At 36.0% G+C, this 11320-nt stretch overlaps 1 protein-coding gene across 1 annotated transcript; it reads right to left on the bottom strand.

The window, feature by feature from the left end:
* LOC143627854 (aldehyde dehydrogenase family 3 member F1-like) lies at nucleotides 1-8001 on the bottom strand. Its single transcript, XM_077097575.1, has 10 exons — nucleotides 7804-8001; nucleotides 3384-3452; nucleotides 2594-2690; nucleotides 2307-2513; nucleotides 2118-2239; nucleotides 1515-1619; nucleotides 1233-1405; nucleotides 1066-1156; nucleotides 839-988; nucleotides 1-249 (listed from the first exon to the last, which is right to left on the bottom strand). Exons 1-10 carry the CDS (start codon nucleotides 7999-8001, stop codon nucleotides 1-3), a joined length of 1461 nt encoding a protein of 486 aa, XP_076953690.1.
* Nucleotides 8002-11320: the final 3319 nt, after the last annotated feature.

Below are 11320 nucleotides of genomic sequence, written 5' to 3'. Positions count from 1 at the left end.
TTAAGGGTTAGATGTCCTCTTCAAGCCCAACAGTAGTCGCAGCATTCCCGCATAGTTATAGTTGTATACACACCTTAAGAACTCCAACTTGAAAGTACTCCATGGTGGATGCCTCGGCTCAAGCTCCAAATAGAAGCTTCGCTCTAGAACAGCTTTTTCATGGCTAAACGTATCAAAAGAATACTTCCCATGATACCTACCGAACCCACTTTGCCCAACCCCTCCAAATGGTAAGTCGTCACACACAAACTGTGAATGTAACAAAGTGTACTTAGTTAGAACTTAGCATGTACACATATAACAGTTTTATAGCATACTAAAGTTATTTGCACCGTCAATTTAGAGGACTTAGTGCCAAAAACGTGCGTACTAAAGATGATTATTTAAGAAATGAAAAACAGAATATGATTATCTGAACATTGAAAGCTAAATAACGCGACAAAGTGATACGGAGCTGATCCAATAGTAGCTGACTCCTCCTTGGGCCAACTAGACAGGGTAAAATGACACAAAATAGGCCCAACATAAATGGGCATTGTTTGGGCTACGGGTGGAGTTATGCGGCCTTTAAGCAGTGGATAGATGGTGTCCACATGCCACAACATGAGGGAAAATGCCTTAGGAGGTTTGGCTTAGCTATCGCGCTCAAATTCATCATTTGTGTCTCCAATTTAAATCTTCCCTTTCTAGTGTAAAATATGTTAATAATTTATTGTCTTAATTTACGCATTTATTTATGTCTTAATTAACGGCATTTAATTGACCATGTCGATTTGGAAGATTTGATAAAAGTGCAAATTTAGATTTCCCTATAAAAGGCCCAATATGTGGCATGTACCTGAACCATGGTGTCATTGAAAGTCACACTCCCAGATGATGTTTCTGCCAAAATCCTTTTCTTGAAATTTTCGTGTTTGGTGAATGCATAAAGAGCAAGAGGCTTTGGCTTAGAGTTAATGAACTCAATGCTTTCTTCAATTTTATCCATCTGTTGTTGTAACAAGTACACACCTTAAACTTAAACCAACAAAAACATAAAAAATAATATTAAGAATTCTTACTTACAGTGATAACCGGAAGCAAAGGCCCAAATATCTCTTCATTCATGATCGCGGCATCTAGCGGAGGGTCTAACAAAATTGTGGGTTCAATGATCCTGCAAATCGACAATTATTAGATGCAATATTACCATATGCAAATCTAACCTCAAAAGGCAAAGGAAAGATTATTACAAACTTGTGTCATCGAAAGAACCACCATAAACTATGAAGTTTGCTACTGTGGGATCTTCAAGATAACTTTTCAATCTGTCGAAATGGCCCCTGTTGATGATTTTTGCGAGGTTTCTCAAGTTTTTCACATCATCCCCGTAAAATTCTTTAATGGTCTTCTTCAGTTGTTCAATCTAGAATGAGAAAACACGAACGCAACAAGAACTAACTGAAACTGAACCAAAATACTTATGTTTCTACAAAAGAAGTACTAGCAAGAGTATGATCACAAATATTTGATACCAGCGTGGACGCGAACTTTTGTTCAACAATCACATAATCAATTCCTATGCAGGCTTGTCCAGCACAAGCACCCCACTTTCCGCTAGCAACTCTTTTGGCAGCCACCTTGAATCACCATGTACAATAAACTTTCATATGTGTAGCAAGTTTGTATTTAAACTAGTTGGAAATGCAGAAAATGCCTAAACTTCAAATGAGCATAACTTGCGCTAGAAATGGATTTATGGGGCCCATAACCAACAGATAATGTGGCAAAGCCATAGGCGGTTTGGCCCAGCTGTCAAACCCAAATTTCTTCAACCAAAATCCCCCCCCCCTAATTTTGTCAATCTTTAGTACTTTCGTCTTTTTAATCCAAAACTCGCAAAAATAGTTATTAAAATAAATTATGCCCCTATTTATGGTTCTAATTTCCAGTTGTTTAATCGATAATTTTGAAAATTTTACGAACATGCCAATCAGAAAATTCCTATAAAAGGGCACCTTTAGTAAATATTTGTCATTCAGCTTTTATCTAAAGGAGTTTGTATCTTTGGGGTAACTTTTGCTTCTGCTATACATCACATACACGAGCTCGGAGAGAGTAAAGGAGAACTAAAAGACCTTCAAATCTGAGTTAGGGAGGCAATCAAAGATGACTGGACATTTTCCACCAAGCTCTAATGTGACAGGAGTTAAGTTCATTGCAGCTGCACCCATGATAATCTTCCCAACCTTTGTACTCCCTGAAAATTTTGAGCGAACGAATTAGTAACACACCATTAATATAATGTGATCTGATTAAGAACATACCCGTAAAGAATATTTTGTCCCATTTATACTGTAAAAGTTGGTTGGATACATCAATCCCACCTTGTATAACCTTAATGGCCTTGGGGTCCAAGTAAGATGGCAATATATTGGCAAAAAAAGAGGCGCAATTCAGGGCTAACTCTGATGGCTTTAGTACCACTGTGTTACCCGCAGATATTGCTCCTATTAACGGGTCCAATATTAGAGCTGCAAAGAAAATGTTTGTGATTCTTTAGTCTTATAAAGATAGCAAGAAGATTATGGAAGGACTATAAAACTTAGCTTACAGATTGGGAAGTTCCAAGAACCGATTATGAGGACTAGGCCAAATGGCTCGGACAACACTTTTCTACTTGCTGGAAAGAAAACTAGAGGTAACCGACCCTGCCGGGAAATATTATTAGTAATAGATCTAGTAAAGTAATAAAGCAATTGACACGGTATATCATATACGTATGCCCATCATAACTAACTTCAACTCATGACACGTGATCCTTATATAACAGAGCAGTGTTGTAAAAGTCGGATTCCAAGGCCGACTAGTCAGTCCTCGGACCCTACCTTGGAGACTTTTTCCAAGTCGGCCTGGATTAGTCGGAGGCGGTCAAAGTCGGTCAAAAGTCGGACTAGTCGGGCTAGGCGGTCAAAAGTCGGGCTAGTCGGGCTAGGAATTTCTAAAATTCGGTAAAAAGTCGGAAAAAAGTCGGCCTAGGCGGTCAAAAGTCGGGCTAGGCAGGCTAGAGTTCTCTAAAAGTCAGTTAAAAGGCATTCAAAAGTTGCTGAGTCAATTAGAGTACCATTTTGACGTAAATTATGCTTATTTTGACAAATATATAATGTCCAAAAAATAATTTTCATTATAATTACCATGTCCGAGTACTCTCCAAGTACTCCCCGAGTACTCCGACTACTCCCAACTCCCCAGTCGGCCGCCTAGGGTCCGTCTAATGACTTTTGCAACATTGTAACAGATGATACAAATTAATAGAAACATGTAAGGTATATTGATTAATAGTGTAGAATATTAACTAATATGTTCTTGTAGAGAAAACAGAAAACAAAAAGAAAGTAGCAAACCTTCTTTGGGGACATCCATTGGTCAATGTAAGTCAATGCATGGTCAGCTGATTTCTTGACCACCCCAATCTGCAAAAATCAAAATGTAGATCATTCTAACTAAAGCATACGGTTGAACCTATCTTCAATTTCATCTACATAAGTGCTTATTTAAAAAAGTTCTTGTTAGTTGTTACATGACATCCCTAATGATTGTCTATTTTTGTCCTTTGACTTCATTATTAAAACAATCACTTGGTATTTTCTCCAATTAATATTGACGAAAGAGCCCCTTGTTTACATACTTATAACTTCGGTTTTGATTGCCTCGTTCTAAAACCAAAGCGCACAATAACAGAGCCAAACATGGGAAACGAGCTTGTTTGTGTGTTTGTTATTGATTTATGACCCAAATTTTATTATTTTGGGTCAAAAATTGCATGTTCATGTTTGTTAATAAGTGGTTCACAACAAATTTAAGCTAAAAAATTATGGACTAAATTCATTTTTTGGATCAAAATATCATGTTCAAATTTATTAATAAGTGGTTCATAAGAGTTTACGAAAATAATTACGGCCCGAATCCATTACTTTGGCTAAATTCTTCAGATCCTAATGTAAACCAATAAGCAAACTCATAAACCGAAAAGGCGAAATTTCGGTATTGATACGGTTTGAACCAAAAAGTGACCAAAGGTGACCCATACACACCAATAATTAGAATTGTGCCATTCTAGAAAATTGGTCTAGACCAATTGTAGCTGTGAGTCTCGAAATCAATAGTATTATTATAGATTAATATTGTTGGGTAGTAGGCATTGCCTTTAGGGCCAGAAGCGCGAAAAAAGGAGAGAAAGTTTGGGAACTTTGGTAAGGTTTGACTTGCGAATGAGGATGTTCTAGATGTTACTAACATCGGGAATATTGACTTAGAAACTTCAGTGGGAACTAGGAACCACCTGGACCTGGACTACAAAGACGTCAGATTCGTTCCAATAATGAAGAGGTTTTTTTATCTCGTTTGGGTAGTTGGATGATCAGTGCCTTGATCATGTTGAATTTGGCAATGGCCAGTGGAATGTAGTCAATGGAAACCGAGTTATTGCTCGTGACAAAACAGATGCTCATTATATGCGGTCAAGAAACCTCCAGAAGAGGTTAATCCATTTCTGGTGAAAGAGAAAGTTTGTTTCAAAGAATCTCATATGCAAAAGAAGGTCAAAATTGCAAATGATACACCTAAGAGCAAGTACATAAAAGTATAGTGAAACAAGTCAAAGGTTGAGGATTTCGCAATATTAGGGGCATGTGGATGGATCATTTTGTAGTTGCAGTTGCAGTTCCAAGTACACAATGGGTTAAAAGAACTAGCAAACTATAAAATATATGGACAGTGTAACTTCCTGGTGTGATTCTATTGACAAAAGAGTGGCGACGTGTTGCAGTGGAAGTAGGCACAGAAAGGGAAGAAAGGATCAATGCTGGTTGAAGTTGTGACTGATGAGTTGAAGCTCGATGCGGCTTCAACGGGCCTTTAAGAATAAAGTTAAAGAAGATAAGAAACCTTCAAGTGAGAGATTGTTGAGTTGTAGGCATCGCCTACTTTTGGGCCAATTAGGCAGAAACCCATGTTAGGAGAGAGGTTATTTTAAGCACGTTTTGTAAAACTTGGTGTAATAACAACTTGAAAAACCCGAATGCTTAATACGAAAGGTATAAGAGTGGTACGGAAGATCTCAAGAGGCGGTTATGGCGGAGATATAAAGTTGAGGGACCAAGCTGAATAACTTGGCGTCTAAGTTATCTCAAGTCCCGGATCGATAAACTCTCGTTTATATTAATCAGAAAATATAACTTAAAAAACTGATTACAATCTCTCAAACCCTAACTCAGTTTAACTCTTGATGAACCCTAACTCGATTGCATCTGGATGAACCCTATCTCGGTTGCATCTCATGTGTGTCTCTCTATGAACCTAATTTGATTTCATCTCACATGTTCTTGATGAACCCTAACTCGGTTGCATCTTACACGGTTTATAATGTCTAACCATGATTTGGTTTATATAGACTAACCTAACTTGCTAGCCAAGACATTACCAAATACAATAAAAAACTAATTGCAACCCCATAAACCCATTACATCATTAATGAATCCCACATGCTCAATAGGTCCAACCCAGTCACCTACACGTGACGCCCTATTAAGATGGAAATTATGTCCAACAATCACCCCCTAATTTTTAACTTTAGATATGGGGTCCTTTATATCCAAACTCTTCTTTGACCTATGATCTTTACCTTCTCGGCTTTCGCAACCATATTGGTCCTCATCATCTTGGTCTTGACTTCTTGGAACTCTTCTTGATCCATAACTGTGTTCTTTCGGCTCTCCCGAACTCGACTGCCTCCATGACACTGACGTTGTTCCCAACCATTCTCTCGGCTGTGTGAACTCACACAATCACTCCTTTGATTGCAATTATCATCTAATCGAGCAAACATCAATCTTCCTTGATCATCTTTTGTTCCCGAATCAAAACATAAGCACATCTTAATCAAATCCTTGATCTAAGCGAACCTTCAATTGAACTCACTTGTCCAATCCAAATAATAATCAAAGTTTAATGGTTAAACCAAACATGTTAAACCAATAAAGAAAAATAAATCGAACCAATTTTTTTCTTTAAACACCTCGTCGATCACCACCAGGTATTGAAGAATAAAACTCTTGGACTTTTTTCTATTCTTTCAATACTTTCTTTTAAGTAGCCTACCTGCCACTTATTGGCCTTTTGTAACAAACCTTTTGTGATCACAAAACCAATCCCTCGTGACCTTGAAACTAATCGCAAAACCAAAAGAAAACAACAGAAAACCGATCGAAGACTTAGAAGAACCTGCTTGTTCTCCACGTTCACCACCGCCGAACAGAAAAGAACAACTTTGTTATCTTCCAATCACCTAATCTCAGCCCGTCACTGATCCTTTTATCGATTGCCGACCTGCCTCGATTATTTGATCATAGCCTGTTTGAACTTGATTGTAACTCCGATCACGACTTGACCAAACCCTCTGTATCAATTACGACTTTGATCGATGTCTTGAGATTCGGTCTCTTCCTTATCGATCATGACTTTGATCCACAAACTCCAATAGCGTAACCGATTTGATACCAATTCAAGTCCCAGATCGATAAACTCTCGTTTATATTAATCAGAAAATATAACTTAAAAAACTGACTGCAATCTCTCAAACCCTAACTCGGTTTGACTCTTAATGAACCCAAACTCGGTTGCATCTGGATGAACCTATCTCGGTTGCATCTCATGTGTGTCTCTAGATAAACCCTAACTTGGTTGCATCTCACATGTTCTTGATGAACCCTAACTCGGTTGCATATCACATGTTCTATAATGTCTAACCATGACTTGGTTTATATAACCTAACTTTCTAGCTAAGACATTACCAAATATAATAAAAAACAAATTGTAATCCCATAAACCCATTACATCTTAATAAATCCCACGGGCCCAATATGTCCAACCCGGTCACCTACACGTGATGCGCCTATTAAGATGAAAATTACGTCCAAGATTATCTATTTATGAAAATTATTTCAATTAGAATTAGAAGTTGTTAGGTTTTTTTAATTCGGGTATATCTTGCTCTCTAAGTTTCATGTAGTCTATAAATAAGACATAGTTTATTTATTTCATGGTATTCCGTTCTTGTTTATTACTAATAAATAATAAAAGAGTTGCATAAGGTTTATACAGTATATTGGGTTCGAGTTCTTGATTCATTTCATCGAATAAGTTTAGCACGTTTAACCTAGAATTTAGTCTCTATAAATATCACATGTACTTGTAATTCTATTATCGCTCAATAGAAAATAACCCTAGTTACTTGGCCGTCTTGGATAAGAGGGCAAGATGGTTGACGACCCCAGCCCAATCGCCCTGCTAGGCCCGAAATTTTTGTTTTTAAAAAACATATATCTTTATATGAAAAAGAATATGTATTTTTAATTACTCAACCTATTTAAGTCTATTCTTATAAACAAATTTATTTGCAAAACACAAATCATAACCAAATAAGTTAATTTAAAATTTTAATTGTTTAAACCCAACAAAAAAACTCTTCTACTCAAGGCCCAGATTTTTTTCCGTCTTCGGCCCAAAATATTTTAACGATTCTCAGAGACGGCCATGCCTAGTTGCCACCCCGTTGATGTATGCTGGTTACTCCGAGCCACGTTAAATCATGTGTTCTTCACGTTTCTGCAACTTGTGGTTGTGTGTGCGTGCCTCTAAATTCCTAACAGTTATAATACTATATTTTCATGAGAATTACATGGACAATAACAAGAAAATCTACCACGGCACTATTGTCCTAGGTTAACCTAAGCGTTTACAAAATTAGATAGAGAGAGAGAGTACTTCATCACGATAAGATTCGACAGGATGTTTGCCGAGTTCAGATTCAAGTAACCGGAAGAGGGTATCTTCGTTTTCCTGAATCAGTCGTAGAATTGCACAAAGCTGTGCTTTTCTCCAATCACCGCTTCTTGTTTTCCCGCTCTTAAACGTCAGCCGGAGCTCCTCCACACTCCGCCTCATCTCCGGATTGTCGATCATGGCTGCAACACCCAACAGCTAGATGTACTAAGTATTAAATGTGCTTGCTTTAAATAGGGAAGTAGTTTATGGATATGGATATATGGTAGATATTTATGTATGAAATAAATGCTGCAAGTTCTAAGCATGTACAATTTCAACGATCTCTTTTTAAACGTGGAAAATAATACATGCCCACGTTTACACGTGATATGGGGTCGCATTAGCATATCATATTTGTGTAGACAAAATCTAATACTTATTAGTCTTACCAGTCCGTTGTGAATTAACTAAAAATTGCTTAACATCTTGTCACGTCATTATTGTGTAGACAATGGTGTTTAACTAATCAGCCTTTTTAACTATCACGTTGGCCATGGTTTTACTTATATTTAAATAAAAGAAAAAACTAAAAAGATGCGTGTGCATGTGTGTGTTTGTATGTGATGGGTGGAAAGATGCAGACCATACTCAACCAAAGTGTGAAAGGGTGTTAAGGGTCTAACGCCCTTTGATGATGATGGTGTTGTTGCTTGGCAGATGCATGATACACACACATATATAAGATAAATATTGCCGCTTGGTACCCAAAGCCTTTATTGGCCACCTAGCGACACGTGCCACCAGATCTAGTATTAAGGTTTTTTTTTAATATATAAATATTTTTTGGTTTAGTTTTGTTACCGTAACGAATGTAACCAAAACCGACTCAGTTTGTGTCGAGTCACCGCTGCATGCACGGTTTTAGCGATTGAATAAGCGTTGTTGCATGTAAATATGTTATTATTTGTATTATAGGTTATACCAGTATTATGGCGTTTACTTATTTAATTTTTGGGTTTAGTCTCGGTATCGTAACGAAGCAAACTGATACCAACCGACTTCATGTCACTTCGATCATAACTTGTATTTGTTTTTTTAATATATAATTTTTTTATTATAAGCTATACGAGTGTCACTTTTGTTTCTGCATAGATGGATTAATTTTTTTCAATTTATTTTTAGTATCTTAACGAATTTAACACATACCCACCGAATACACGTTAATACACTGTCACAACGCAATAGGTAGAACCTAGTTTTCATTAAAATGATTATGAGGTGGCAAGGGCACTACCCTCACAACGTGTACCATTACAGGTAGAAAAATAAGTATTTACTTTTGTTCTCAACTGATGAAATAAGCATTTACTTTGAAGTGATATTAGATTTTAATAATTCAAACTTTGTCTTATTGGTTGGTGCTAAGCCAAACTTTGAAAGCGTACCACAGCAATCCCAAGTTTTAATTTATTGGCCGTCAATGAACTTTTCACTAACAGGGTTAGATTCCGTTAGTGTTTGATGATGTGGATGATGACATGTACGATATGATGTGGCAAAAAAGTGGCATGGAATACTTATGTGGTAAAAATTATTTTTAAATTAAAATCAAAATTTTCTAACAAAAATAACGAACCGAACCACTTTTTTTAACAAAAATAAACGAGCAGAACTACTTTTTATTAACAAAAATAAACGTACCAAACCAATTTTTGGTAACAAAAATCAAAGAATTGAGTACTTTTTTTAACAAAAATAAATGAATTGAACCACTTCTTATAACAAAACTAAACGAACCAAACCACTTTATTTATTTATTTTTTACAAAAATCAACGAACCGAGCCACTTTTTTTTTTACAAAAATCAATGACCCGAACTACTTTTCTAAGAAAAATAAACTCAGGTCGAGAGAGTTCGGGTCAAAACACGTTTTGTGTCGGAAGTGGTACATGTCAGAACGGTGGTGGTGGTTCGGTTCATTTATTTTTATTAAAAAAAGTTGTTCGGTTCGTTTATTTTTGTTAAAAAGTAGTTCAGTTCTTTATTTTTGTTAAAAAAAGTAATTCGGTTCGTTTATTTAAAAAAAAGTGATTTGGTTCATTTATTTTTGTTAAAAAAAGTGGTTCGATTCATTTATTTTTGTTAGAAAAGTAGTTCGGTTAGTGTATTTTTGTTAAAAAAAAAGTGGTTCGGTTCGTTTATTTTATTAAAAAAGTAGTTCGTTTCGTTTACTTTTGTTAAAAAAAACTAGTTCGTTTCGTTTATTTTGGTTAGAAAATTTAACTTTAATTTAAAAATATTTTTTTACCACAAAAGCATTTATCGCACACGTTATCATCCACATAATCAAAAACTAAAGGGATCTAACCTCGTTAGCGAAAAGCTCGTTGGTGATCAATAAGTCAATACTTGGGATTGTTGTGGTACATTTTAAAGGTTTGGCTTAGCGTCGACATAGAAGACAAAGTTTGTATTCTTAAAATCCAATGTCCATACTTTTAAAAAAAAATTGAGTGTCTAGAATTCTTCCGGCTAAAGGTATTAATAATTCGGGCTTTGAAACCAACTAAAAGTGTTAATGATTGAGTTTCTAGAATTCTTCTGGCTAAAGAGCTTCGTACAGCTGGGCTGGGCCAATCGGCTATGGTCTTTTGCTATTGAGTCATTCTGTAAGGAGTACATATGCAATACTCTGTTTGTTGGCCATTCAAAAAAAAAACCGACTAAATTAAAGACCGAGCTAACATAATTATAAAGTTGGTTTTCGGTTTGGTTTTAAAATTTAAGATCACTTGGGAGATTGCCCTAGGCAGTGCCCACAAGGGCGGCCTTGAATTTTCGTCCAATTGAAAATGTTTTTGGATATTGTGAATCATAACTATTTGACCGTGATCATTAGTATGGTTGCCCGTTGTTAATGGAGAGTATTGTTTTCATACCATGACCAGACATTAACCTGGACGTTTTACTAGGCTATAGTCGAACTGGATCAAAAATATCGGACCGATCATTGACCTAGATGATGTTATAAATAACATATATATATATATATATATATATATATATATATATATATATATATATATATATATATATATATATATATATATATATAAGATAAAACGTTTTTTCAAGTAATGGACCTCAAAATTGGAGTATTATTTCGTGAGCCCACATAGTGCTGTTTTAATTAATAGTCCAGAATTAAAAGAAAAACTTAGCTCGAGTTTAGCCCAAAAAAAACTGAGGTTTCCGTCAACATTGGAGCATTTTCCAACAAAACTTCTACCTTTAGCTTCCGTCAAAGCCATTAGAAGTTTTCTTGGTCATGTAGGTTTCTACCGTCAGTTTATAAAAGATTTTTCAAAAATCACACAACCAATGAACCAACTCCTCGAAAAAGATGCGCAGTTTGTTTTCTCTGATGAATGCTTAAAAGCATTGATCTTTTGAAAGAAAAGCTTGTTAATCCTCCAATCATGATGGCTCCCAATTGGACACTACCATTCGGAATCA

Source organism: Bidens hawaiensis, unplaced genomic scaffold (genome assembly GCF_021521415.1).
Source record: "Bidens hawaiensis isolate Kalapana, Puna unplaced genomic scaffold, B.hawaiensis_p1.1 tig00004743_1, whole genome shotgun sequence".
Lineage (NCBI taxonomy): Eukaryota > Viridiplantae > Streptophyta > Magnoliopsida > Asterales > Asteraceae > Bidens > Bidens hawaiensis.
The sequence above is the reverse complement of the archived record's forward strand: the minus strand, read 5'-3'. Positions and strand labels throughout refer to the sequence as shown.

Coding starts and splice junctions, on each gene's coding strand:
- LOC143627854 (XM_077097575.1), bottom strand. CDS start 8,001: ATGATCGACAATCCGGAGATGAGGCGGAGTGTGGAGGAGCTCCGGCTG. Junction 2,240..2,306: donor GGACAAAATATTCTTTACGG/GTATGTTCTTAA, acceptor CAAAATTTTCAG/GGAGTACAAAGGTTGGGAAG. Junction 1,157..1,232: donor TCTTTCGATGACACAAGTTT/GTAATAATCTTT, acceptor GTCGATTTGCAG/GATCATTGAACCCACAATTT.